Source organism: Nicrophorus vespilloides, unplaced genomic scaffold (genome assembly GCF_001412225.1).
Source record: "Nicrophorus vespilloides isolate i.1.1-1 unplaced genomic scaffold, Nicve_v1.0, whole genome shotgun sequence".
Classification (NCBI taxonomy): domain Eukaryota; kingdom Metazoa; phylum Arthropoda; class Insecta; order Coleoptera; family Silphidae; genus Nicrophorus; species Nicrophorus vespilloides.
In genome coordinates, this window is record NW_017100113.1 from 124,533 (window position 1) to 148,099 (window position 23,567).

Here is a 23,567-nt window from a genome sequence, read left to right on the forward strand (position 1 = left end):
ATTACAGTTGGTAAATAATGTTTCTTTCGGACTGAGCAATATAATGCTTTAGCATTTTATTTAATAACGTGCAAAAAAAAGGAAATAAATATAAATAATCCTCATCTAAAGTATTACAGTTCATATATATCATTTTAAGTAGTTTAGTTATTACTATTTGAATGACAGTGTCGAGTGCAAAGCCTTGCTTATTATTAAGTATTAGTAAGATAATTTCTTTCTTCAGTAATTTTAAGTTTCATAAACCTCCGTAATCGGATACATTCGGAGGGCACCGAAAGTATGCTGCATCAAGGTTTGTTTAATTAATCGTCCGATAATAAAGCTATATCCTATGACTATGATTACACACATGCAAAATAACTTAACTAACGAATTGTTCGAATACTGATTTGAGAATGGAAAGAGGAAATCACAAAAATATTAAGAAACGAAAATATCACAATGAGGAATCAAACTCGAGTAGAGTTAAAAGAAATCTGATCACAATTGAGAGAAAATCATACCGAAAGTCGCGTGGAGAAGAATAAAAGTATTTTTTTCTGATTTTTTTTGTTGTTGTTGTTGCTGTTGTTTGTTAGGTGCGCATGGCATTCAAGTTGGAAAGTTATCCAGTTTAGCGATAGAATTTGACTTCGGTCTCGACGCAATCCTTGAGAAGCTCATCCAGCTCGCTCAGATCTTCGCCTACGCTCTCGACGATGGCGTCCAGCTCTTTCACGCAGTCCGCTTCCATTGCGAATAGGAGTTTCTGCATTTCGTTACCCTCGTCCTTCATGGAATCCTTGTGCAAGGTGTACAAAGTATGCTCGCCAGATTTCTGAAGACAAAAATGAGCTGTTGATGATGTACGGGAATAAGGTAACAGTTAAAATTACCTCATCTTCGGGACACTTGGTGTGTTTGGAAATGACGGCGTTTGGGGTGAACACGAATGGCTTGAAGACAGACTTGCTAGGATCCGGGGTCGCCGTGAACCAATGAACGCTCGGTCTAAATGCACTGAGCGTGGATACCTATAAGATCAAGATTTGTGACTTACAAGTGAGTTTACAATTATATGTTTGCACCTACTTGGCTCCCCTGGGTTGGAAAGGGTGAGTCGCAGGAGCGACAGATGTCGGTGTCCGTATTACGAAGGATCGTAAACATATCAGTTTCCTTGAAGTCTTTACTTGCGCTCAAAGTCTTAAGAAGATCCTCACCGGACTTCTGGCGCGAGTCGCCCACCTGACCTGAAGAACCGAAAGCTTCGGCGAAGTTGAATTCTCCCTGAAAAATGCGTTTTGATCAAGAATCTCTTTGGATTTGTTGCTGTAGTACAATTACATCGCCATTCCATAATCCTTTCTCTTTTGCGTACTCGATCAGCCCATCGGAATGCTTATCGATCTTGGTTGTAATCGTTAAACCGTTCGAGATATTTCTGTAACCACCTGAAACACAATAATTTCATGGCTTTGATAAAGATAACCTTTTTATCGAAATCTACTACTTGTAATCTGAACGGCGGCCCAATGTTTTCCGCTAGTTTCCAGAATCCAGGCTTCGCTGGTGTCGGCGATCAAGAACGAGTTGTGGTAGGAAAGGTCGCCGTCCAGTTGACAAGGTCCACCTTGCCCGTACTTTTCCAGCAATCCCGTTATAACGTCCAAAGCCTCCAAGGCGGTGGAACCCCTTTCCAAACCGAGCCTTGAATCGCGACAAAAACACATATTTTGACGACGATCTGAATACCTTCGTGCCAATCACCTCACCTCACCAGATCCATGCCCAACAATCTTTTGATGCTCGTATCATGGTTCCCTTCGTTATCCTTGGTCCAAACAGCCTCGTTGCCAATAGCGACACCGCATTCGTTAGCCCCCATTTCGGCGCCCCACATCCATCCCGGTTTGCTCAGAATGACAGCCTTCTTTGGGCCACCCGCTTCGACCTCAATATAAGTGCACTAAACCATCATCCCACAAAAAAAAACATTTTTTAAAAAATTCGTAAATGATTAACAATGATAATGACCTGAATGGTATTCGGAGACGTATCACTCGCAGGAAAGTACACGACCTCCTGCACCTCATTCTGAGGCCTATCCGAGTTTTTGCCGAAAACGACCCCATGGTTCGTCAGCGGTGGTAAAACCACAAAAGTATCACAGGATTTAGGTTCCATCTATCAATTTATAAAAATAAAAATAAATATCAATTCTCGCAGATAATGAGAGCCATAAATAAACGCATCGAAGCTTAAGCAGTCTGGCAGACAGATGCAAAGAGATTAGTTTTTATTTATCCCAAAATATTTCTGTTATGCCTTTTCCAAGAAAATAAAAGATTCTCTCCAAGCAAAGTGCAACTGATTCTGTTATCTGTATTTGTGTGTGCATGACCATATAAAAATAATAATTAAAAACTCAGATAATATCTATATTTTTATATAATCATTCTAAAGTTACACAATTGATTTGCAAAAAATATTTCGATTGTTGATGGATATAATTGATTAGCCTCACATGTATCTAGATTAGATAAAATTGAAACAATGTTTGTTGATTAGATGCGGTCGTTTGCGATTTGCGACGAACTTACGAGAATTTCGTGAAGGGTGTCGATTCGCAAGTATGGTGGAACTATGGATCTTCCAGCTGTTATATACGTGCATGACAAAAAAAAGCGAAAAGACGAGAGAAAATAATACAAAGAATAATACGATATTGTAGTATTACTTAATCGAAAGGAAAACGCATGCACGAAAATCTTGATTTATCTTACTTTTTTTTGTTTATAAAAGAAATAGGCTCCCTATGCAGGCGTCAGTCGCACCACCTTTTCTGCACATCAGCTGTCAAACGACGGCGCAAACTACGACCCACGTAACACACTGAACTTGTCCAATGAATAAGTTAAAAAATTAACATTTAACCTATGCAACAATCAAATTGTCGAACGAAGAGTAAGATTTTGCTTAACACTTAGATTGTTATTTATTTTTAAGTTGACCTACTGACTTTAACACTTCAATTTTGTCTTTTGTTTGACAGTTTCGCATTTACGCGAATTACAATGAATTTGATAGTTATTTTATATTGAAATTGAACAGTAATCAGTAATCCTGATGATTTTGATTGACAGTTGCATATATCCGTATTTCATAATCAATTTCGTGGTTACATTGACAGATTGTGATCATTGTGATGCTTGTTGCGAATGTTTAGACACAATATGAAGTCTAATGTTTTATCGATGACTTAATTGACGGATCAAAGTTATCTCGTATATGCAAAGACCTTTGGAAACCGAATTTGTTGTTAACTTTTGTAACGGTTCAAGGTTTATAATTTGTTCCAAGGCTTCATCTAAACATTCTTATTCTATAAATAATTGAGTATTTAATTTTGTTTTATTGTAACGTAGCTGTCGAAGAGTTGTCATTAAATTGTACTGTATATCAGTTTTTGTTATTTGTTTCTAGACAAGCATTTCCAATGGTTTAATGATGGTGAATCAAGGTTGGAAAGCGCTGGCTTAGATCAGGGGCGCTCAGCATCGGCGATCTACCATAAAAGTATTAGGCGGCAAGGTAAAAATAAAATACAAAGTTGGAATGAGATAGAATGTATTAAATATTTAGTGTAGTTTTTATAAATTGAACGTCAGAGATTTCAAACATATATGTAATCGATCGATTTAAAAACCTTTCGTGATCGACCACCATGATGAGCACTGTTGGCTTAGATTATCTTCTTAGGTAGCAGCCAGTAGCAGCTTAGGTTACAATTGTTTTATAAGTTGGAAAGACGTAGGCGTCTTCTTGGAGGTCGATGGTCATTGAAGTTAGCAGCGGATCATCGGCCAATGGGGCGTGGACTCGGCGAGTGACGCATGCTCTGATTGGTGGATTAGCGAACTCCCGCTCGTTCCATCCCTGTCCTCGAGCGACTGGATTCATTTGGTTCCGCTGCTTTGGAGGCAGACGCCGCCGTCTAATCAGGCACCCACATTCGCACATCAAAATTCGTCCGGTTAGCACGTTTTCCCTTCGTCAGATTGTTCCATTCAAAAAAAGTCTAGTGATCGCTGAGTGTTGTCCGTGAAGGGGATAAAAAATGGCATTGTTCCGAGTATCGACAACCAAAGGACTTGAGCTCCAAGTAAGTGAAACCATTTGCCTTCTCCTTCACTTCTGGCCAACCGTCTCGACGATTGTGCAGAAGGAGGACAAAAGTGAGTTGCGAAAAAAATTGACGAGAAAAGAAAAACCTGCATGTTTCGCATTAGAAACCGTATATAGTTTCGGTCGAAGAGCTGCACTTGTTGAGGGGGCGGTCAAATACAACGAGGATGAAGGGTTTTTATAAATATTTAAAAAGTAGGCCTTTGCAAATCGCATTCTTTTGTTCGAGCTACCGTTATATAATATTGTGTATATATACAGTTATAACAGGACATCTTTTGGCATCTCATTAATCCAATTTCTTACCTATGAACATCATCCTCTCTCTAATTCGGGGCCAACGAAATTTAATAAAAATCTCTTCATCCAGAAAATGAACACACGAGAGAGAGGAAGAGATCATTTTCGCTAAGGTCAACAAGTTTATAAAATCGACCTCAGCTCCCATTATATGTTCGTATAATGAGGTAATGCGAAAAAAGGGAAAAACGCTTCGTACAATCGAATCGTTTGGAAAATCCTGAATACGGGACTTACGTAACGAGAAGAGAATTGCTTTTCGCGGATTATTTGTTTGGCTGTGCGGTCACGAAGCAAAGAAAACACGTGGAAATAATCGGTTGGCCGGATACGCGATGGCCTAGGACACGTGATTTAATTTAGAACCGTGCATTAAAGATTCGAAACGCAAACAATGCGACCTATAGTTTTATTCAATTATTGGGTGGACACGGAGACTTACTTCCTCGTTACGGAAGCATTAAAAAAAAATTGATAAAGAAACAGAATTGACAACGTCATTGGAAAATCGAGTCCACGCGAGGAATTGAATTACAAATGTGTTTTAATGTATTCCTTCAATTTCTCCGAACTCGGAATTCCGAACTCATACATTATGCATGCGATTCAGAAGAACTTATTTATTTGCTTTTACGTATCTTCAACTATTTACTCTGTGGTTATGTACGACCGCCAAAAAAATAGACAACAAACAATTTCGAAACTCGTTACGCAAGCGAATAATTATGTTTTTTTTGCAAGGTTTTCTGTATTGTTCGGCCTCGTTTGCGCGCGAGATACTCTGATAAGATAAGATTTTTGTGTCGATTCATCGACGCCCACGGCTCAGACTATTGTCTTTTTCCTCAATGAAGAAGGATTCGATTTTTATTAGTACACGCGCGTCCTTTTCGGGATTAGTAAAGTGGGCCAAAAGCGCGTGCCAACTGTTGGCTCGTCGATTTTAACTAAATGCTTGTACTATGCAGATACTGGCGCCTCGTCGTTAAAAGTTTACTTCTCTCTCTTTCTCGCAGGTTTCAAAACGACCTCAAAATAAAATCGAATTCGTGTTTGGCCGAAGATATATCGCACATACATATACTTTATTAATAATACGAATCCAATGTCGGCGCGAGCTATTTTTTCCCTGAGAGGCGCCGAAAATACGCGTGAATTGCCATCACCAGCCACACACGAGATTCCTCCAACATGCCATTAACTTATTACTTCTTTTATTCATGCACATAGTAAATTTTACATAAACGTTATGCAACTGCGGTTGCGTAATTGCTGCAACGACATTTAACACAAATCTTAATGACTGTCAGCAGACTTTGCCAATTATTTATCCATTTGGTTTTCATCGCAACTGAATTATTCAAGTAGCCAATTGCAAAATCTCTACGAATTATCGCATATACAATTAGAGTTTGCTCACGTCACAATTCGTTGTTATTAAACCGTGACATAATGACTTATTTACATTGTTGACATTGTAAGTGAGATTTCAATGTAACACATTTAAACAAGTACAACGGAGAGCGAAAATATGTGCAAATTACAACAACAATATATTACATTTATAGATTTTTATTTTAGTTTACTGTCATAGACTATCTTAAGGTTAGAGATATCTTGACGTTAATTCTAAAGGTATTTATTTGGTTGGATTAGTTAAACATAATCAGCCTACTGATAACGACGCGATTACTTTAATCTTCGATCATTTTAACAACTCGCAGAATTACGCGATGACATTGCTAATTGATGGATGATAACAGCAGTTGGCACGCGAGGATTCTCTTCAAACATTTCCAAGATTCACTTCCATCTTGGGAAAACAATCTCCTATTGCCTTCAAACAATTCACGTCAATCTCTAGGAAATAACGAGTTCTGTGAAGTTATCAATGTGGTTGATTTTATTTCTATATTCATTATTTGTAATTGGCGTCATTGTCACAGTTGTGACTTGAGTTGTTGAATCATTTAGAATTACTGATTTTTCAGTGAATTATTTTTTTGTTGTTTGTTACGAACTATTGTTTTTTATTGTTTTACATGAAAGTTATGTAAGTTAATAGTCTCAAAAGATATAGAGTAACATTTGACGTCTAAAATGTCCTGTAATAAAACAAACTCGACTAATGCCGAGATGAGTAAAACAGAGGCGAATCTTCCAGAATGTTTACTGGAGACGATCGAAATGATAATGATGGCAATACGATGCTTCTTATCAATGTAAACAGAGATTACTTCTATGTCGAAAATTAATTCTGTTTTGTCATTGCGTTATGTCATAGGTATAGAGTGCGATACATTTGCACCTATTAGTCAAAAGGTTGAAATTGATTGCGCATATTTAATGGATCAATAAACCGGTCGACTTTACGAATTAGCGATTCATTGTTAACTCGCTTCGTCTTTTGCGAATGAGAGATGATCAGCTGATGCTCGCCGATCGTCCCACCGTAATCGAAGCACCTAAATTTAGCAACGAAAAGTTATATTAAACAAAAAAAATAAAATCTTTGGCCTCGCTCGCTCGAAATAGACTTTCATCTATTCAGGCAATTGCGTCATTCAATTTTATTTTTTGATTCAATTTTCTGCCTCTTCCTCGTTCTGTTCTACATACATTTCGCACTTGCAGTTTTTTTTGTTGTTTCTTTACGTGAATTCAACAAACGGCGGTGATAAATCCTTGTTCAATGCGTTCCTCCACACCCACACTCTATTTGCATACATTAATATCACGTTACAATGTATACTAATATACTATAACGCGATTCTCTCCATTCCTCTTCGCGAATGATTCAAGATCATCGGGTTTTATGATTCATAAATGCAAGATCATTCAACTTCTGACATATATTTCTTTTGTAACTTGCGATTAATTCAATCATTGTTTTTTTTAATACTCAGTTAAAAATTCAATCCTATTTTTATTTACCAGATTTCTGTGTTAAGGGTGACATAATTATATGATAATCGATGATAATGTTACTGAAAATGTCACAATTGTCCAATTGTAATGTAAATTAATGCATGATACATGAGTCAATACATAACTGTATTTTATAGATCAACTCTAATAATGAAAAATCATCCACGATTTAGTGATTATTTACGATATATGTGATAAAAAATATTTGACGTTGAATCTGATCGGCAATTATGAAGGATGAATTAAGTTGTATTTATTAACTTATCTGTGACAATTACTGGACATTATTTTTCATTTAGGGTCACGTAATTTTTGAAACACAGAGATGTAACAATTTATAATATGTATTTATTAAACAATATCATTAACAATGGTAAGAAAAAAAATCGAGAATAATTTCTCTTTCTAAATCGACTTTAAGAAATTATTACGGATCAAAGAAGATCTGTAGGAGCTTTCGTTCGCATGCAATTAGACTCGAAATAATAAGGCTGCGTATTTACGTAATTTGCGGGTAATTCAATTCCGACATGCTTTATCTCAGTGGAAATCCGCGATTTGCACGTTTATAAATAGGAAACATGTTTTCCAAACAAAAGTTGTTTATCTATGTAAACGTCAAAATCGACACGGGTGTTTATTGATGTTATTGTACCAAAGAGAAACTTCAAATTCGTATAAATGTACTTATTATGATTGAATTACGTTTTAACGTTAAATTTGTTAACGATTATTTAATTTTGAAAGTTAGTTTAGAATTTATATGAAAATTTTACTTAATGTATGGATGTTAAAATCCCTATATCTAGGATCTAGACAACATATGTTTGTTAAGTTCTGATTTAAGGATGTTTAAATTTTAATTAAACATCAAATTGAAAATCATAGTTGACGTATTTGAAGTATTAATTAACCTATAATTGCATGTCAACGTTGATATATGTATCTTATGTGTTCTAATGTGTTGTTACAGAAAGCCCTGTCTCAGATCTGCAGACAATTCAGCGATGCGTCGACTGATCTCAAAGCGGTTATGGCCGCTAAAATACCAAAGGAACAGGAGCGGGTCAAGAACTTCAGGAAGACTCACGGCAACACCAAAGTCGGAGAAGTCACCGTCGACATGGTTAGTATTCATCATCACCTGAATTTTATAATTGAATTGAATGCAACCAAACGGCCGGCGGTCGTTAAATGTGTATTATTCACGATCGGGCGGGTCGGGTGCCGTGGCCCGGGGTCAAGCAGGAGCCAAGGTCCAGAGTTCCCGCCGCGAAAGTACAAATTTCAATGCGATATTGGCGTAGAAAAAAAAAACGATCCGCCAACATTATTCATGTGCACATTTTTCGCCCAAAAATAGAGCCCGAGGAAAATTTGAACGAAAACACGCGTGGACACGTGATGCATTCGTGTCCAAAATCTCTGAAAGCCAGGGTCTGATTATATGAATACAAGTATTCTACATAGATAGAGAGAGATGTAAAAGAAAAACAATGATAATTATTTTGTTTATTTACTTTTTTTGCGGAAAATTAAACATTTCATATAGTATTGCAACGGAACCTTGAAACAGCCAAGGCACGCTCCGAATTAATGACACGCTACTTTTGTTTTTATCACTTGTTTTCGATTTGGAATAAATGATGTACATCTTCATTTTATATGTTTATATATATATAAACGCATGAACCTTGCGCACACTTTCTTAAGTAATCTTAATCAGTTTGGACTAGTTAACTGGAGGATTGTAGTTTGGTTGCATTCATTTAAAAGTTTAGCTTTTTTAAAATTATATTTCAAACTGTGAAAGTTATGTAATTCATATCAATTGTTGTTTCCTGCAGTAACAATTTGTATGGTATTTTCTTTAGCAACGTTTCGATATACGCCAATGCTCGTTAGTGGTAGACTTCCTAAGAAACACCATGAAGCTATCACCTCCAAAACATTGGCATATCAAAATCACGATTTCCGTCTTTACTGATGTAGGAAAACATATTGTCTCTTATAATTGGACGGAAATTGGACATTTTTTAAATTTATTCTTAATAAATGCCTATTACTGACAATATTTTTTGTTTAAAGTTAATATCATAATTGCTATACACTTTTCAAATCTTTAATTTTCTTTTTCCTTAAGTAAATTCGAATCGTTTTTTATAGTGAAACGCTAATTACCTATAGAATAGTATTAATAGTAATAGGACATTCAGACGATCAATATTTATTATTGGTATTACAATTTTTTTTTTCAAATGTTTGCAACTGTATATTGTTTGTTTTGTATATTAAAGATAAATTAATTCTAAAACAACTCTAAAACTAAAGTTTAATATTGTATGTATGATGATTTTAATGAAAAAATATTGTCAGTGATAATCTATATTACAGTAAAATTAATAATATTTAATCATTTTGTGATACTGGACGATTTTCATGAAATGCAATGTAACCATATGGAAAAAAGAATGATTGAGTATTTGGTTGTTTGAATGCTGCTTGTGTAACGACGATGACAGTTAATCATTGTAGATAATTTTAAGGTCGTAAAAAAACATGCAGCATTGCGTATATGTTGTGTATACATAATAAATGTGTTTTGTTGTTGCTTTGCGCAGATGTACGGTGGTATGAGAGGCATCAAGGGTTTGGTGTGCGAAACTTCGGTGCTGGACGCCGACGAGGGCATCAGGTTCCGTGGTCTTTCCATTCCCGAGTGCCAGAAGCTGCTTCCCAAAGCTCCAGGCGGTGCCGAACCATTGCCAGAAGGTCTCTTCTGGCTGTTGATGACAGGAGACGTGCCGACCGATGCTCAGGTAAGCATTCGCATCTATGAAAACGTTAGAATTTGGAATTAATCTATTGAATCTATGTAGGTGAAACAATTGTCGAAGCAATGGGCGGAACGCGCCGATCTCCCCGCCCACGTGGTGACCCTTCTAAACAACATGCCAAACACCGTGCACCCAATGTCACAGTTCAGCGCCGCCGTAACTACCCTGAACAGCGAGAGCAAGTTCGCCAAGGCTTACGCCAGCGGCGTTCACAAGTCCAAATACTGGGAATACGTGTACGAGGACAGTATGGATCTGATCGCCAAACTGCCCGTCATTGCCGCCACCATCTACCGCAACACCTTCAAGGACGGCAGCGGCATCGGCGCCATCGACACATCCAAGGATTGGTCCTGCAACTTCACCCACATGCTCGGCTACGATGATCCTCAATTCATCGAACTGATGCGTCTCTACCTCACCATTCACAGTGACCACGAGGGCGGCAACGTTTCTGCCCACACCGTCCATCTTGTCGGATCCGCCCTCAGCGACCCCTACCTCTCCTTCGCCGCCGGACTCAACGGTCTTGCCGGACCACTCCACGGCCTGGCCAACCAAGAAGTAAGTCACACATGCAATCATCTTATTACATACATGTTACACCAATGCTCGTTAGTGGTAGACTTCTAAATATACACTATGAAGGTATCACCTCCAAAAGATTGGTAGATTAAAAATCACGATTTTCGTCACCTTATTGTAAGAGAACATATTGTCTCTTGCAATCAGACGGAAATTGGACAAATATATAAAGTGAAAGACTTATTTTGTAAATCAACAATTGCATTGTAAATGATGAGAAAAATCTGAGAACATCTTTTAACTTTTTTTTCTTTTTTCTATGTTTATTTAGGTTTTGGTTTGGTTGCAAAAATTGCGCCAGCAAGTCGGTGACAAGGCCACCGAAGAGCAACTCAAAGAGTTCATTTGGAAGACCCTCAAGTCCGGCCAGGTCGTTCCCGGCTACGGTCACGCCGTCCTCAGAAAAACCGACCCGAGGTATACGTGCCAAAGAGAATTCGCCCTCAAGCACTTGCCCAATGACCCGCTCTTCCAGCTGGTCTCCAACGTCTATAAAGTGGTGCCACCAATCCTGTTGGAACTTGGAAAGGTCAAGAACCCATGGCCCAATGTAGATGCTCACTCTGGTGTCCTCTTACAGGTAACATCTCAAACGATAAACGTGTTAAGTCTTATCTTATAACGATATGTTCTTTCTTTTCTCTTTCAGTATTACGGACTTTCAGAAATGAACTATTACACCGTGCTGTTCGGCGTGTCTAGGGCTCTCGGTGTCTTGGCCTCCATGGTCTGGGACCGCGCTCTTGGCCTGCCCATCGAAAGACCAAAGTCCTTGTCCACGGACGGTTTGATGAAAGCCCTCAAAGCAGCTTAAACACAAACTTTCTCCGATGATTTTGTTTTAAGAAAAAAAGAAACCAATCAAAAATCAACATCACCAGTAGCAGGAACTATATAGAATTAGTCACAACAACACAACCCCAATTTTATAAGGAATCATCAACGAACAGCAACAATCACGGATTAGTAGTAATACAATAATCGCCATCATCTCACGTTTGTTACCATTTTTGTTTCTTTGTAATTTAATTTAGAGTAAAACAAAAGCAAAATTAAAAACATTTTTAAGAGAAAGCGAAGCAATCAGGAGGGATTCAAACTAAATGCAAAATGTACAATCATGGAATACTGAAGCTATATATGTATAATATATTTTGACTATTTATTAATTAATCTATTTGATTAGCTTCAATTGTGTATTAGTGTGTACAGTTTAGTTTCTTTAATTTTATTTTCTTTTTGTGTAGTCTTGTTTTGTGTTCATTTGTATATTTAAGGCGAAAAAAATCTTTTAAGTTTCCTTTAATTTATTCTGCGACGGATTCACTCGATCCGGAGTTGACTTGTGTTATTTTGTCTTAGTTACTACTATTACTAATTTTCTTTCTCTTCCTGACCTTCAAATCTTTCTATGTACAAAGTCTTTTCTTGTAAATTTTACCCAAGAAATTTATTGAATAGTTCAATAATAAAAGATGAAAGGAGCAAAGAAAAGTTACATCGTAGAATTTGAAGACGATCCCATCCTTTAAGTAATATACATTGATATATATATATTCTATTTCGATATTACATTTTCAGGCGTTTTAAGCGAAGGAATTATTTGGAATGGTGTTTACTAACTTATATATGTGTATAGGTTTATTAAAGTTGAGTTGGTTGCATATATGTGAATTGTCAAGTTAATGATTAGAGATGGAGGATTCAGTGGGTATTAGAGCAGTGGCGTGTACATTTTCAACGCGCAGCATTTTATTGATTGCGGGTGAAATCAGGTCATCGGAAGTTCTGTAGTGCAGCGAAATTACCAGATACACCATACACACAGTTGACATTTGTTTTGACAGTTAATCAGCTGTATACATGTATCGGCAAGTCTTACCTAAATAAATAAAACATGGATATGGAACTTGATGTGAATTAGACGAAGAGTTTGCAGAAACTACGAATTTTTGATTATGGACTTCCAGAATGGATAAAAGCTATTCGAATGGCGTAGTGTGCGCATTTGGCCGATGAAGATTTTGTGGTAGCAACAAATGTATTAATATTATGGATATCCAGAATGAGTTACTGGTGGCAATTGATGAGGGCAATTTGAACACGATCAAAAGCGCACTCGAGCGGGGGGCGAACGTGAACAGAATATCTTCAAGAGGTATCACCCCATTGGGTGCTGCTGTTCAGACAGGCAACTTGGCAGTCCTGAAAGTGCTGACAGAGAGCACAAAGCTGAGCTTGAATCTGGATGGGTCTCAGCAGCAGCAACAGAGGAACAATATTGGGTACTTTGTGGTTTGCAAGGATCTGGATGAATTTGGCGACGGGCCGACGCCAGATGGTATGGATGCCCTGGAATGGGACATGGAGATTAGAAATGAAAATAGCGCACAGGAGAGGCCCGTGAGCCCTGACATCAGTTTATACAATTGGTATGCAAAGATATTGAATCAAACTTCGATTTTGCTAAAATCGCCAGAGTACGATATTTCCAGATTGGATTCTCATGGCCAGAATGTGTTGCATTACTCGGTGCGGTGCGGTCATATGGATATGGTGGAGTATCTGTTGGATAATTACGACGAACTGGATGTCAACCAGTGCGATGGGCATTGGTGCAGTCCTCTGCACATCGCCTGCCGCACGGACAGACCAGAAATGGTGCAGCTTCTGATTAAGAAGGGCGCCGATGTGAATGGAGAGAGCACGCACAGAGAGACTCCGCTGCACGTTGCAGCTCAAATGGGCGATCTGGAAGCAGTCAAGGTGTTGATAGAGAATGGGGCCAACGTTAATGTATACAACATGGAGGACAGATCGCCTCTGAGTATGGCAATATGCAATTTGCATGAGCATGTTGCAGAGTACTTGGTGGGCAAGGGGACCAGACTAAACCAAGAAGAATGCCTTGGCTACACAGTGCTTTATAAGGCTGTATGGAATAACTTGTATAGCACTACCAAACTACTGTTGAAGGCTGGAGCTAAAATCATCAATTCCCACCATTTACTGCATCTTGCAACAAATCAAAACAATTTGGATATGGTCAAGCTGATTCATGAGGCTGGAGCCTTCGTCAACACCAGAGATGACCATGGCAACACTCCACTCATGACAGCTTGTCTAGTCAGGAACTTGGACATAGCTTCATACTACCTAAGAAATGGTAATTCCCACAACAATACCACTATCTAGGATTCTGCTTAAATGTTGATTTTTATCATTGCAGGTGCTCCTGCGAATTCGGTGAATCAGATAACAGGGATGTCGGCGCTGCATCTGTGCGTGCAGCACGAGGACGATCCTGAAAAATTCAGACAGTTCCTGGATCTCCTCACCAGCTGCAACGCGGACATCAACGCCAACAGCCATCAGGGGAACGTCCTCTTCTACTCGATAATACTGAACAACGTAAGCGCGGCGTCTCTGCTCATCAAATACGGTGCAGATGTCAACAGTCGTGACGAGCACGGCTACTTCGATAATCTTAGTGTCGCAAAGAAACAGGGGAACTTCGATCTGGTCAGACTCCTGGTGTATGCCGGCTTCCGTTACAGGAATCTGCTGTTCGACGTGAAATCGCTGAAGGACGATAGCGGCGACGATCAGATATACGACTTCATCGTGCAGACAAGGAGCAAACCGATGAATCTGCGTGATCTCTGCAGGATCAGGGTAAGAGCCTGCCTCGGACGACAGCTCCATCGCAGGATCAACAAGCTACCACTGCCTTCGATCATCCAAAAATATCTGGCCTTTGAAATTTTATAAGCTGGATCGTAAATTTCGCATCATCGAACTGCCACACGACAGTTGAAAGTTTTTAGTCTCTCTCACTTTCCTCATCTCACTAGTCATATTGTATACACAATGAAATATATTTAGATTTTCTAAACCGTTCCTTTTTCTTTCAATTCCCACAGCTGAATATTTATAGTTCTCATAGAGACAGTTGAAAATGGCGAACGTCAAATAGATAATTAGAAAAAAATGTTAATTGTAATAATGCATAATTATTTTCATATTCAATCAAGTAAGTATATACATACGGACTTGGTGACTATCAATATTTGCTAGAGTGCCATTTTATATCACAAGTGTATACCATGGGTTCAGATCAAAATCCCAACAACCATAATCTCAAAAGTGTTAAAATCACAACAGTATTTTTCTTATTTTATATAGACGTGAATAAAAAAAAGAGTATCGATATTCTATTGTTTAGTGTATTTTATAGGAACCGTATTTTATTCGTACGCTAACTAAAACTATTTAGTTCATTAATTCTTAGACTCATCAATATTTGTAAAAATGAATACAGTGGAACCTCGCTTAACGAGCAAAATTAATTGTAAGGAAAATTACTGGCATAACGAGTGACGATGAGAAGCTACATCATTTTTAAAACTTGTGTACACATATTATGTGTATTTTTGAATATGTTTCACTATACGAGTAAAAATGTAGAAATTTTGGAACGGATTAAACTCGTTAAGCGAGGTTCTACTGTATTTGTGAAATAATTCCGTCACAAAGCGGCAGTGATAAAGTTGAATGCGTTCTCCGCATTAGACAGAAAGTATTGCAAAAATTCGCCAAAATGTTCGAGATTTTGATAATGTTGAGATGTTCACTACGGCAGGATTTCGATATGTGATGATATACGGGTCTATCGCACATACAAACATATTTGTTAATTTACAAACCGATGATTGTAAAAGTAATCTTTTAATTAAAGGAAATGCTTGTAATCTTTTAATTGAAAACGAAAAATATTTATTTGTATACGCGAAGATAGCATTAAAATGCTTCAGTATCGTAGATAAACGGTGGTGTAAATTGGAATTCGATGACCTCCGACTACCGGGGTTAATTGAATTCCGCATAAACTGAAGAGGACATCCACTATATAAACCACAAGAAGTTGGTCGAAAGATGTGCATTCAGTTTGAAGCAATCGCAAACGATCAGCCAACATTAACCTACACGCAGTAAGTAGTGTACATTTCTTTTAAATTTGTTGTAATTTCTATTGAACTTTTTTTTATTTTACATTTATTTTTATTGTGTTAAAATTTGTGCTCTCTTACTTTGCGCAGATGGCGCCAGCAATCGAAGTAGTTTCCGAAGAGGTGATCCTGGGCGAAGGACCGCATTGGGATGAGCAATTGCAGTGTCTTTACTATGTGGATATATTCGGACAGGCCATCCACAAATTCGTGCCATCTACCAATTCGCACACCAAAGTAGTCATTGGTTCGTTATTTGCTTATTGTTAATTAAATGTGCGTTGTTATAACATTGCTTTTTTCAGAGGGCGGACCGGTGACTCTGCTGGTCCCGGTGGAAGGTACCACGGACCAATTCCTGATCAGCGTGGGTAGAAAATTGGAGGTGGTCACTTGGGATGGCATTTCGAAGAAGGTGTCCAGACAAGAGCATCTGCTGGAGGTGGAGACGGAAGCGGACGTGCGCGGAAACCGCTGGAACGACGGAAAGGCGGATCCCGTCGGCCGTTTGTGGGCGGGTACCATGGGACCGGAACCGGAAATCGGAAAACTCGAGAAAGAAAAGGGATCTCTATACACGCTAATTGCCAAACACAGAGTGCGCAAGCATTTGGAAAAGGTGAGCATCGCCAATGGTTTGGCATGGAACATCAAGCTGAAGAGAATGTACTACATCGATTCACCAAAAAGAACCGTTGACCAATACGACTACGATATAACGAAGGGAGAAATAAGTAAGATTTATATATAACTCGAAAAGAAAAAGAATTTTAATTTAACTCCATTTACAGAGAATTGCAAACCCATCTTCGATCTAGACAAACATGATATCCCCGGCGTTCCCGACGGCATGACCATCGACACCGATGGTAACCTTTGGGTTGCCGTCTTCGACGGCGGTAGATTGTTGCACATCAACCCCAACACCGGCAAGTTGATTCAAACAATCTACTTCCCTGCCAAACAGGTAACATAACTTGCCACATTGAGAAAATACTCGTACATCTTCAATTTCTAGATAACTGCTTGCGCTTTTGGAGGACCGAACATGGACGTCCTCTACGTGACCAGTGCCAAGTTGGTGGTCAAGGGCGAGGAGCAACCGAAACCAGCAGGTGCTCTCTTTAGAGTCACCAGAACCGGATGCAGAGGAATTCCCGGATACAAGGTGGATCTGGAAAAACTCCACTGAGCAATAGCACCGTAGAAATATTCAATTTGTAGTAATAACAATAAAGCGTAAACATTATAGATGAACATAAAAAAAATTTCTTATAAATTATATATATGCAACCCATTTCACAAAACAATCGCAATTTCACAACATAGTTATGAAAAAAAAAGCATAGCTCTTTACATAAGGTAAAATTATAGTCTTGCGCTCCACACCACTGATGTGTTGCACGTGGAAACCGGAGTATTTCCATTGAAGATTAGAAGAGCAGAATTGGCGAGACGTTATTTCGTGAAGTGTAGAGCAAGCCCACTTTCAGCTACTCGCCCTCTCATCGCCAGGGCAGCGTCGGAGTTCCAATGAAACCCTTTTTGGCCGACCAAGGGAATCCCACTTCTGATTCAGGCGTGGAGAGATACGGAAACATTCAGAAGAATGGTGGGTCAGATAGCCATAAAAATATCTTCGCAACATCTTCCAATGGTGGGATTGGATATTGATAATTAAAAATAATGTAATTTGAAAAATTAATTTTAATAGAAAACTGAACATTTCATCACTAGGTATTATCTTTCCTTAATTCGTAAGTCTTTAGGCAGATGTACATATTAAAGGTCATTATAGATTGGACCTTCGAGTTTGTTCACAACATGGCGATTAAGAATAGTCTTAAGTGGTATTTGTTCTAAGTCTTAATGACTTACATAAATAAACATGTATAAAATAATAAGGGCTAACATAATATAAACAATAACTGTTATACATAACAATACTACCGTGAGCATTAATTACCAACACCGGCTGGATATTCACCCAGACCCTCTTACTGCTGAGCTGGCTAACACAGAGAATCATCGCCGAAGATTTAAGAGTTTCAAGCCCCAAGACCTACCAAATCGTTTTTAGAATTAGCAGTTCGTGACTCCGTGTGCCTCCAAAGTGATTATGTTAAGGTTGGTTACTGAACCAATCCCTTGACTTCTTTTGTATTTTATGTTTTAATTGTCACCAGACCGGTTTATTATTTTATGTAAAATAGAGGGCTGAACAAAAAAAAAGAATTACTCTCAGTAAAACCTTTCAAGATGAACATAGTCTTATAAGAATTTTAATATGATGAGCATAGTCTCAGATGAATCTTAAATCGACCAAGTAACGAAAAAGTTATGTAAAACCAAAGGAATTTCATTAAATTCCCAACAACTAAGACTCCACAACGACAACACCAGTCAAAATTCCAATGTGTCCAGAATTCCATCCCTAGTATACGACAAAATATTAATTGTTTATTCAGTCCGGATTTTTACTCGTATAATGAAACTGTGGTGCTCAGCCCGGTACGGTGCGCCCCACTCCAGCCCGCAGCTGGTATTCCAGGAAGGTCTGATAAGGGCTCTACTTGGTTAGGGTATATAAGCGGAAAAAAATCTGTATCTCTCTTCTCTTATTTCCTGTCGTCGCTTCCGCATCTCTTGTGTGTAGTAATAAGCTGTAAGGTTCCCGGTATTATCTCGTGAGTATTCTCTGTGTTGGCTCTCGGGCCTCGGACTCATTATACTGTAAGAAACCTTTGTAACATATGTATCCTGTGTATCACACTATATTGTAACAAGCCATGATTTACTCTAATAAACATATATACGAGCATCCCCAAAAAACATATTAAAAAATACACATAATATGTGTACAAAAGTTTTAAAAATGATGTGGCAGACGCGCAATCCGGACTGCTCTTCTCATCATCACTCGTTAAGCGAGTCTTTTTTATTGTTAAGGAAAATGCTCGATATGCGAGGTGCTTGTTAAGCGAGGTTCGACTGTACTACATTAAAAAAGGACACAGAAAAAAGGTCAACCATCAAGGTTTATAAACAACAACAAATTATGTAAATACTGATTTGCGAATTGTCTTCCAAAAAAAGCTGTTAACATTTACTCATCTTAAGATTTATTATATTTCGAAACTTGAATTAAGGTCACCTTTTAAACGGTGACATGTAATAAACAAATAATATTCAGCGAAGGACATCGTCAATAACATGTCTCGAACTGAAATTGTTATAATGAAGCACCATAATTATCGATGGAAAAAGATACGATTACGTTAACAAACATTATAACTTGTTTTCTCTCAAGTATAAAGAGTCCGCAATACTGCAATACTAGTCATTCAAGATGCAGATTCAACAAATACATATTGCTGGAGCTACAGAGTTGGGCGAGGGACCGCATTGGGATCAACGAACGCAGAGTCTTTACTACGTTGATATCATCGGAAAGACCATCCACAAGTATACACCAGCAACCGAGAAACATTCCAAAGCACAACTAGGTAAAATCGTATAGAATTTAAAAGTTGAATTTTCTGAAATGATGATGCGTTTCACAGATGAAAATGTATCGATTATCATCCCAAAAGATGGAGAACCAGAAAAGTTTATCGTAACGATGAATAGGAAGATCGTGGATATCGAGTGGGACGGTACCAGTCCGAATGTTAAGAATATAAAGATCTTGACCGAAGTCGACAAAGAAAACAGTGTTAACACGAACCGCATCAACGATGGAAAATGCGACCCGAAAGGACGTCTTTGGTTCGGTAAATTATTCTTATACACGACTTAACTGAATTGGGATTTGGATTCTTTTAGGTACGATGGGAGGACAACAGATGAACTGGCAAAAAGCTACAAACTCCGGTAGTCTGTTCAGTATGGATTCAAAATGTAACGTGACGAAACACGTGAATAACATCTGCCTATCCAACGGTCTCACATGGAACGCGGATCGTACCAAGTTCTATTACATAGATTCCATGAAGTTTACCATCGACGAGTACGATTACGACGATGAATCCGGAAAAATTGGTATAAACGATTGTAGCGACATCTAGCCATATTACTGATACACATGCACCATTTCAGGAAACGGAAGAGCGATCTTCACGTTATCTTTGAATAACATCGAAGGTATTGCGGATGGAATGACCATCGATACCGACGGGAACTTATGGGTTGCCATTTTCAAGAGTTTCCTGGTTATCCAAATAGATCCACGAAAACCGGAAACGCTCTTACGAACCGTCAAGATTCCCGCCAAACTGGTAACGTCGGTCGCGTGGGGCGGCGAGAACTTGGATGAGCTGTACGTGACCTCAGGCAAGTTCACCATGGACAACGTCGTATTGGATGCAAAGGAAGGACACGGAGGATTGTTCGTGATTAAGGGGTTGGGCGCTCGAGGTCTCCCCATGACCGACTATAAGATATAAATGGATCAATCAACTAGCCAAACTCATTTTGTGTTTTGAAAATAATAGATTACGTGTGCTGTACCCAAGTTTTTCTAGGCAACCAATATAACACGGAACGGTTAGCCATTTAGTCGACCATTATTCAAATATGATTATTACTAACTTGACGTAAAGAATGAAAATCATGTAATAATCAGGATTAAAATTTAAAATTTAATTAAATCAGTGGAGTATTATACATTTAGACACGAACCAATATATTTTCCTATAGTATTTAAAATAGATGATTTTTTTCAAATATTTTTGGGATATTTTCGGATATTTTCGAAAACTTGTTAAATATGTGAACGACGAAAATAGCATTGAAAAATAAATATATTTAGATAATGAAGCAGTTATTTATTGTATTGATTCTTTAAACTGTTTATGGTCTGGTATGAGGTACATGAAGGTCAAATTACTTGATAAGCGATTAGATACTATTACTCAATAATATATAAGCAAACCGAGATTTAGTGCATTTGAGTGTCTACCGTTCGATATGTCTATGAAGCGAGTATCGATAGTCGGTGCAACGGAATTGGGCGAGGGCCCGCATTGGGATCAACGAACGCAAAGTCTGTACTACGTTGATATCTTCGGCCAGACCATAAATAAGTACACGCCGGCAACGGAGTCGCACTCCAAAGCAAAGCTAGGTATATCACAAATTAAACTTTGATGGGTCGAAGTCATTGAATAACGATAAGGGATTGTTTTGCAGATGAGAATGTCACGTTCATCATCCCGAAAGACGGAGAACCGGACAAATTTATTATTACTGTAGGCAGCAAGATCGTTGAAATCGAATGGAACGGTATCAGTCCGGATGTTAAGATATTGAAGACCTTGACCGAGATGGACTCTAAGAGAATCAACGATGGGAAATGCGATCCGCGCGGCCGTCTGTGGTTCGGTAACTTAAACAAGCGCTTTGAGAGTACTGAAATTGAATTGGATTTGCATTGATTGATACACCCAGGTACGATTGGCGTAGATCCAGTCAACAGTGAGGCGAAATCGGAGATGGGCAGCTTGTTCTGCTTGGACCTCATGGGCAATATATCTATGCACGTGAGCAACGTCATGATCTCCAATGGTCTCACCTGGAACGCAGATCGCACCAAGTTCTACTATATAGATTCCATGAAATTCACCATCGACGAATTCGACTACGACGATGTAACCGGGCACATTGGTATTAGCAATATCTTAAATGCTACGCAATCTGGCTTCATTACGGAAACATTTTTTTAGGAAACGGAAGACCGATCTTCTCGTTGAAATTGAACAAAATAGAAGGAATGCCCGACGGAATGACCATCGACAGCGATGGAAATTTATGGGTTGCTATCTTCCAAGGTTACCAGGTGATCCAGATAGATCCTCGCAAACCGGAAACTATCTTGCAGACTGTCAAATTACCGGCAAAAATGGTTACATCCGTCGCGTGGGGCGGCTCTAACTTGGATGAGCTGTATGTAACCACAGCAAATTTTAAAATTGATAACGAAGTACTAGATGCAAAAGACGGACACGGAGGATTGTTCGTATTTAAGGGATTGGGTGCACGAGGAATAACCATGAACAATTGCAAATTATAGATATATGGAAATCGTCTAGCTATAATAAAAATAATTTTGTAATATCTAGAGAAAATTAGCAAAATATTATAATTATCAAAACTTCAATCAAAAGAAAATTTGTGTTTTAAGTTCCTTCCATAAACTCCAAAAAGTTTTTTTTTGTAAATTTACGCTTAGCAATTTTATAATAACGAATTGCTAATCTGAAAGTTGATTGACGTCAACTTAAGTCTTAACATTAAAAAAAATAATGATTTTTGTTATCTTATTATTTCTCCAGAATAACTGGAAATTAATAGAATATTAATGCACCGCGAAGTCGACAGTGAGCAACAGTGAGTTTCTCTCATTACACGTACTTCATACGAGTCATACGAAGGTCATATATATTTACATTAGGTGATTAGATATTACTACTCACTGGTTTCGTATAAAAAGGGTCGACTCATTGTATTGTCGATCATTCAACATGCAGATCCAGCAGCTTCATAATGCCGGTGCTACCGAATTGGGAGAAGGACCCCATTGGGACCAGCAGACGCAGAGCCTGTATTATGTGGACATCTTCGAAAAGACCATCAATAAGTACACGCCGGCTACGGAATCGCATTCCAAAGCTCAACTAGGTAAAACAGAAATGGATATATAGAGTTAATGGACTTGTTGATAAATGTTGCAACCGCGGTTGCAGATGAACACGTCTCTGTGATCATCCCCAAAGACAGGGAGCCGCACAAGTTCATCGTGACGATGAACAGGAAGATCGTGGAAATAGAATGGGACGGCGTCAATCCGTGTGTCAAAATCTTGAAGACCTTAGCAGAGGTTGACAATGAGAGCAGTGTTAACACGAATCGCATTAACGACGGGAAATGCGATCCGCACGGTCGTCTATGGTTCGGTAACGATGTCAGTAGATTTAATTGAATTTGCACTGATTGTTGGTTGATCCAGGTACGATGGGCGAGGAACCAATTAATGGTCAAATAGCACCTAATAAGGGCAGTCTCTTCAGCTTGGACTCAAGGGGCAATGTTTCGAAGCACGTGACCAACATTTGGATTTCGAACGGTCTCTCCTGGAACGCGGATCGTACCAAGTTCTATTACATAGATTCTGTGAGGTTCTCCATCGATGAATTCGATTACGATGATGAAACTGGACAAATTGGTACCGCCGTTTCTCAAATTGTGATCATAACAAATATTACACATTTTTTTTACAGGAAGTAGAAAAGCGATATTTTCTTTGATCGCAAACAACATCGAAGGCTTTCCGGATGGAATGACCATCGATAGCGACGGAAACCTCTGGGTTGCTATTTTCAACGGATTCCAGTTGATCCAAATAGATCCCAGCAAACCGGAAACCCTCTTGAAAAGTATCAAGTTACCCGCGAAACAGGTAACTTCCGTAGCGTGGGGCGGCGCGAACTTGGATGAGTTGTACGTGACCTCAGGCAAGTTCACTGTTAACAATGTTGTGCTTGACGCAAAGGAAGGACACGGAGGATTGTTCGTAATTAAGGGGTTGGGCGTTCGCGGTCTTCCCATGACCAATTGCAAACTATAAACGAATCTGTTACACATATAATATACATATATATATATACAATGTACAGAATGTAAAGACACTTGAAATCGTATCTGTAGAAATAATACAAAAAAAAACATATAAAGATATGAA

General features: G+C 38.6%; 6 protein-coding genes and 1 long non-coding RNA gene across 11 annotated transcripts; 6 read left to right on the top strand and 1 right to left on the bottom strand.

Moving 5' to 3' along the window:
- Positions 1 to 225: 225 nt before the first annotated feature.
- LOC108568692 (secernin-3) lies at positions 226 to 2,853 on the bottom strand. Of its 4 annotated transcripts, none has more exons than XM_017929917.1 (9): positions 2,769 to 2,853; positions 2,586 to 2,641; positions 2,020 to 2,169; positions 1,758 to 1,951; positions 1,496 to 1,692; positions 1,324 to 1,436; positions 1,075 to 1,272; positions 879 to 1,016; positions 226 to 820 (listed from the first exon to the last, which is right to left on the bottom strand). In XM_017929917.1, exons 3-9 carry the CDS (start codon positions 2,167 to 2,169, stop codon positions 617 to 619), a joined length of 1,194 nt encoding a protein of 397 aa, XP_017785406.1. In that variant the 5' UTR covers positions 2,586 to 2,641; positions 2,769 to 2,853; the 3' UTR covers positions 226 to 616. The 4 variants fall into 4 exon arrangements, with proteins under 4 accessions (XP_017785406.1, XP_017785407.1, XP_017785405.1 ...); XM_017929918.1 differs by having other exon boundaries at positions 2,723 to 2,800; XM_017929916.1 differs by lacking the exon at positions 2,586 to 2,641.
- Positions 2,854 to 2,877: 24 nt separating this feature from the next.
- Positions 2,878 to 3,715, top strand: LOC108568694. Its single transcript, XR_001891302.1, has 3 exons — positions 2,878 to 2,949; positions 3,469 to 3,576; positions 3,633 to 3,715. It is a non-coding gene; the product is annotated as an uncharacterized LOC108568694 (long non-coding RNA).
- A 202-nt stretch (positions 3,716 to 3,917) lies between these two features.
- On the top strand, positions 3,918 to 11,993 carry LOC108568691 (probable citrate synthase 2, mitochondrial). Its single transcript, XM_017929914.1, has 6 exons — positions 3,918 to 4,147; positions 8,372 to 8,524; positions 10,020 to 10,217; positions 10,278 to 10,799; positions 11,092 to 11,400; positions 11,470 to 11,993. The coding sequence occupies exons 1-6, from the start codon at positions 4,103 to 4,105 to the stop codon at positions 11,632 to 11,634; spliced, it is 1,392 nt and encodes a 463-aa protein (XP_017785403.1). The 5' UTR covers positions 3,918 to 4,102; the 3' UTR covers positions 11,635 to 11,993.
- A 462-nt stretch (positions 11,994 to 12,455) lies between these two features.
- Positions 12,456 to 14,715, top strand: LOC108568690 (putative ankyrin repeat protein RF_0381). Its single transcript, XM_017929913.1, has 2 exons — positions 12,456 to 13,986; positions 14,050 to 14,715. The coding sequence occupies exons 1-2, from the start codon at positions 12,873 to 12,875 to the stop codon at positions 14,589 to 14,591; spliced, it is 1,656 nt and encodes a 551-aa protein (XP_017785402.1). The 5' UTR covers positions 12,456 to 12,872; the 3' UTR covers positions 14,592 to 14,715.
- Positions 14,716 to 14,747: 32 nt separating this feature from the next.
- LOC108568693 (regucalcin-like) lies at positions 14,748 to 17,081 on the top strand. 2 transcript variants are annotated; one of them, XM_017929920.1, is made up of 6 exons: positions 14,749 to 14,853; positions 15,635 to 15,811; positions 15,920 to 16,076; positions 16,135 to 16,563; positions 16,621 to 16,796; positions 16,848 to 17,081. In XM_017929920.1, the coding sequence occupies exons 3-6, from the start codon at positions 15,920 to 15,922 to the stop codon at positions 17,019 to 17,021; spliced, it is 936 nt and encodes a 311-aa protein (XP_017785409.1). In that variant the 5' UTR covers positions 14,749 to 14,853; positions 15,635 to 15,811; the 3' UTR covers positions 17,022 to 17,081. The 2 variants fall into 2 exon arrangements, with proteins under 2 accessions (XP_017785410.1, XP_017785409.1); XM_017929921.1 differs by lacking the exon at positions 15,635 to 15,811 and having other exon boundaries at positions 14,748 to 14,853.
- Positions 17,082 to 19,148: 2,067 nt separating this feature from the next.
- LOC108568681 (regucalcin-like) lies at positions 19,149 to 20,500 on the top strand. Its single transcript, XM_017929890.1, has 4 exons — positions 19,149 to 19,335; positions 19,393 to 19,602; positions 19,655 to 19,870; positions 19,928 to 20,500. Exons 1-4 carry the CDS (start codon positions 19,179 to 19,181, stop codon positions 20,272 to 20,274), a joined length of 930 nt encoding a protein of 309 aa, XP_017785379.1. The 5' UTR covers positions 19,149 to 19,178; the 3' UTR covers positions 20,275 to 20,500.
- A 242-nt stretch (positions 20,501 to 20,742) lies between these two features.
- Positions 20,743 to 23,538, top strand: LOC108568659. The gene is made up of 8 exons (XM_017929866.1): positions 20,743 to 20,954; positions 21,020 to 21,211; positions 21,278 to 21,493; positions 21,553 to 21,894; positions 22,289 to 22,507; positions 22,573 to 22,782; positions 22,836 to 23,051; positions 23,107 to 23,538. Exons 1-8 carry the CDS (start codon positions 20,798 to 20,800, stop codon positions 23,451 to 23,453), a joined length of 1,899 nt encoding a protein of 632 aa, XP_017785355.1. The 5' UTR covers positions 20,743 to 20,797; the 3' UTR covers positions 23,454 to 23,538.
- The last annotated feature ends 29 nt before the right edge of the window (positions 23,539 to 23,567 follow it).

Excerpts from the sequence above, each read along its gene's own strand:
- LOC108568692 (XM_017929916.1), bottom strand. The coding sequence starts at position 2,169 with ATGGAACCTAAATCCTGTGATACTTTTGTGGTTTTACCACCGCTGACG. Across the intron at positions 1,437-1,495 it reads GGCCGCCGTTCAGATTACAA|GTGGTTACAGAAATATCTCG; the intron begins GTAGTAGATTTC and ends ATTGTGTTTCAG. Across the intron at positions 1,017-1,074 it reads TTCCAACCCAGGGGAGCCAA|GTATCCACGCTCAGTGCATT; the intron begins GTAGGTGCAAAC and ends TTGATCTTATAG.
- LOC108568691 (XM_017929914.1), top strand. The coding sequence starts at position 4,103 with ATGGCATTGTTCCGAGTATCGACAACCAAAGGACTTGAGCTCCAA. Across the intron at positions 10,218-10,277 it reads ACGTGCCGACCGATGCTCAG|GTGAAACAATTGTCGAAGCA; the intron begins GTAAGCATTCGC and ends GAATCTATGTAG. Across the intron at positions 10,800-11,091 it reads ACGGCCTGGCCAACCAAGAA|GTTTTGGTTTGGTTGCAAAA; the intron begins GTAAGTCACACA and ends ATGTTTATTTAG.
- LOC108568690 (XM_017929913.1), top strand. The coding sequence starts at position 12,873 with ATGGATATCCAGAATGAGTTACTGGTGGCAATTGATGAGGGCAATTTG. Across the intron at positions 13,987-14,049 it reads TTCATACTACCTAAGAAATG|GTGCTCCTGCGAATTCGGTG; the intron begins GTAATTCCCACA and ends TTATCATTGCAG.
- LOC108568693 (XM_017929921.1), top strand. The coding sequence starts at position 15,920 with ATGGCGCCAGCAATCGAAGTAGTTTCCGAAGAGGTGATCCTGGGCGAA. Across the intron at positions 16,077-16,134 it reads GCACACCAAAGTAGTCATTG|AGGGCGGACCGGTGACTCTG; the intron begins GTTCGTTATTTG and ends TGCTTTTTTCAG. Across the intron at positions 16,564-16,620 it reads TATAACGAAGGGAGAAATAA|AGAATTGCAAACCCATCTTC; the intron begins GTAAGATTTATA and ends CTCCATTTACAG.
- LOC108568681 (XM_017929890.1), top strand. The coding sequence starts at position 19,179 with ATGCAGATTCAACAAATACATATTGCTGGAGCTACAGAGTTGGGCGAG. Across the intron at positions 19,603-19,654 it reads GAAAGGACGTCTTTGGTTCG|GTACGATGGGAGGACAACAG; the intron begins GTAAATTATTCT and ends GGATTCTTTTAG. Across the intron at positions 19,871-19,927 it reads CGATGAATCCGGAAAAATTG|GAAACGGAAGAGCGATCTTC; the intron begins GTATAAACGATT and ends GCACCATTTCAG.
- LOC108568659 (XM_017929866.1), top strand. The coding sequence starts at position 20,798 with ATGTCTATGAAGCGAGTATCGATAGTCGGTGCAACGGAATTGGGCGAG. Across the intron at positions 21,895-22,288 it reads AACCATGAACAATTGCAAAT|ATATTACTACTCACTGGTTT; the intron begins TATAGATATATG and ends TTAGGTGATTAG. Across the intron at positions 23,052-23,106 it reads TGATGAAACTGGACAAATTG|GAAGTAGAAAAGCGATATTT; the intron begins GTACCGCCGTTT and ends TTTTTTTTACAG.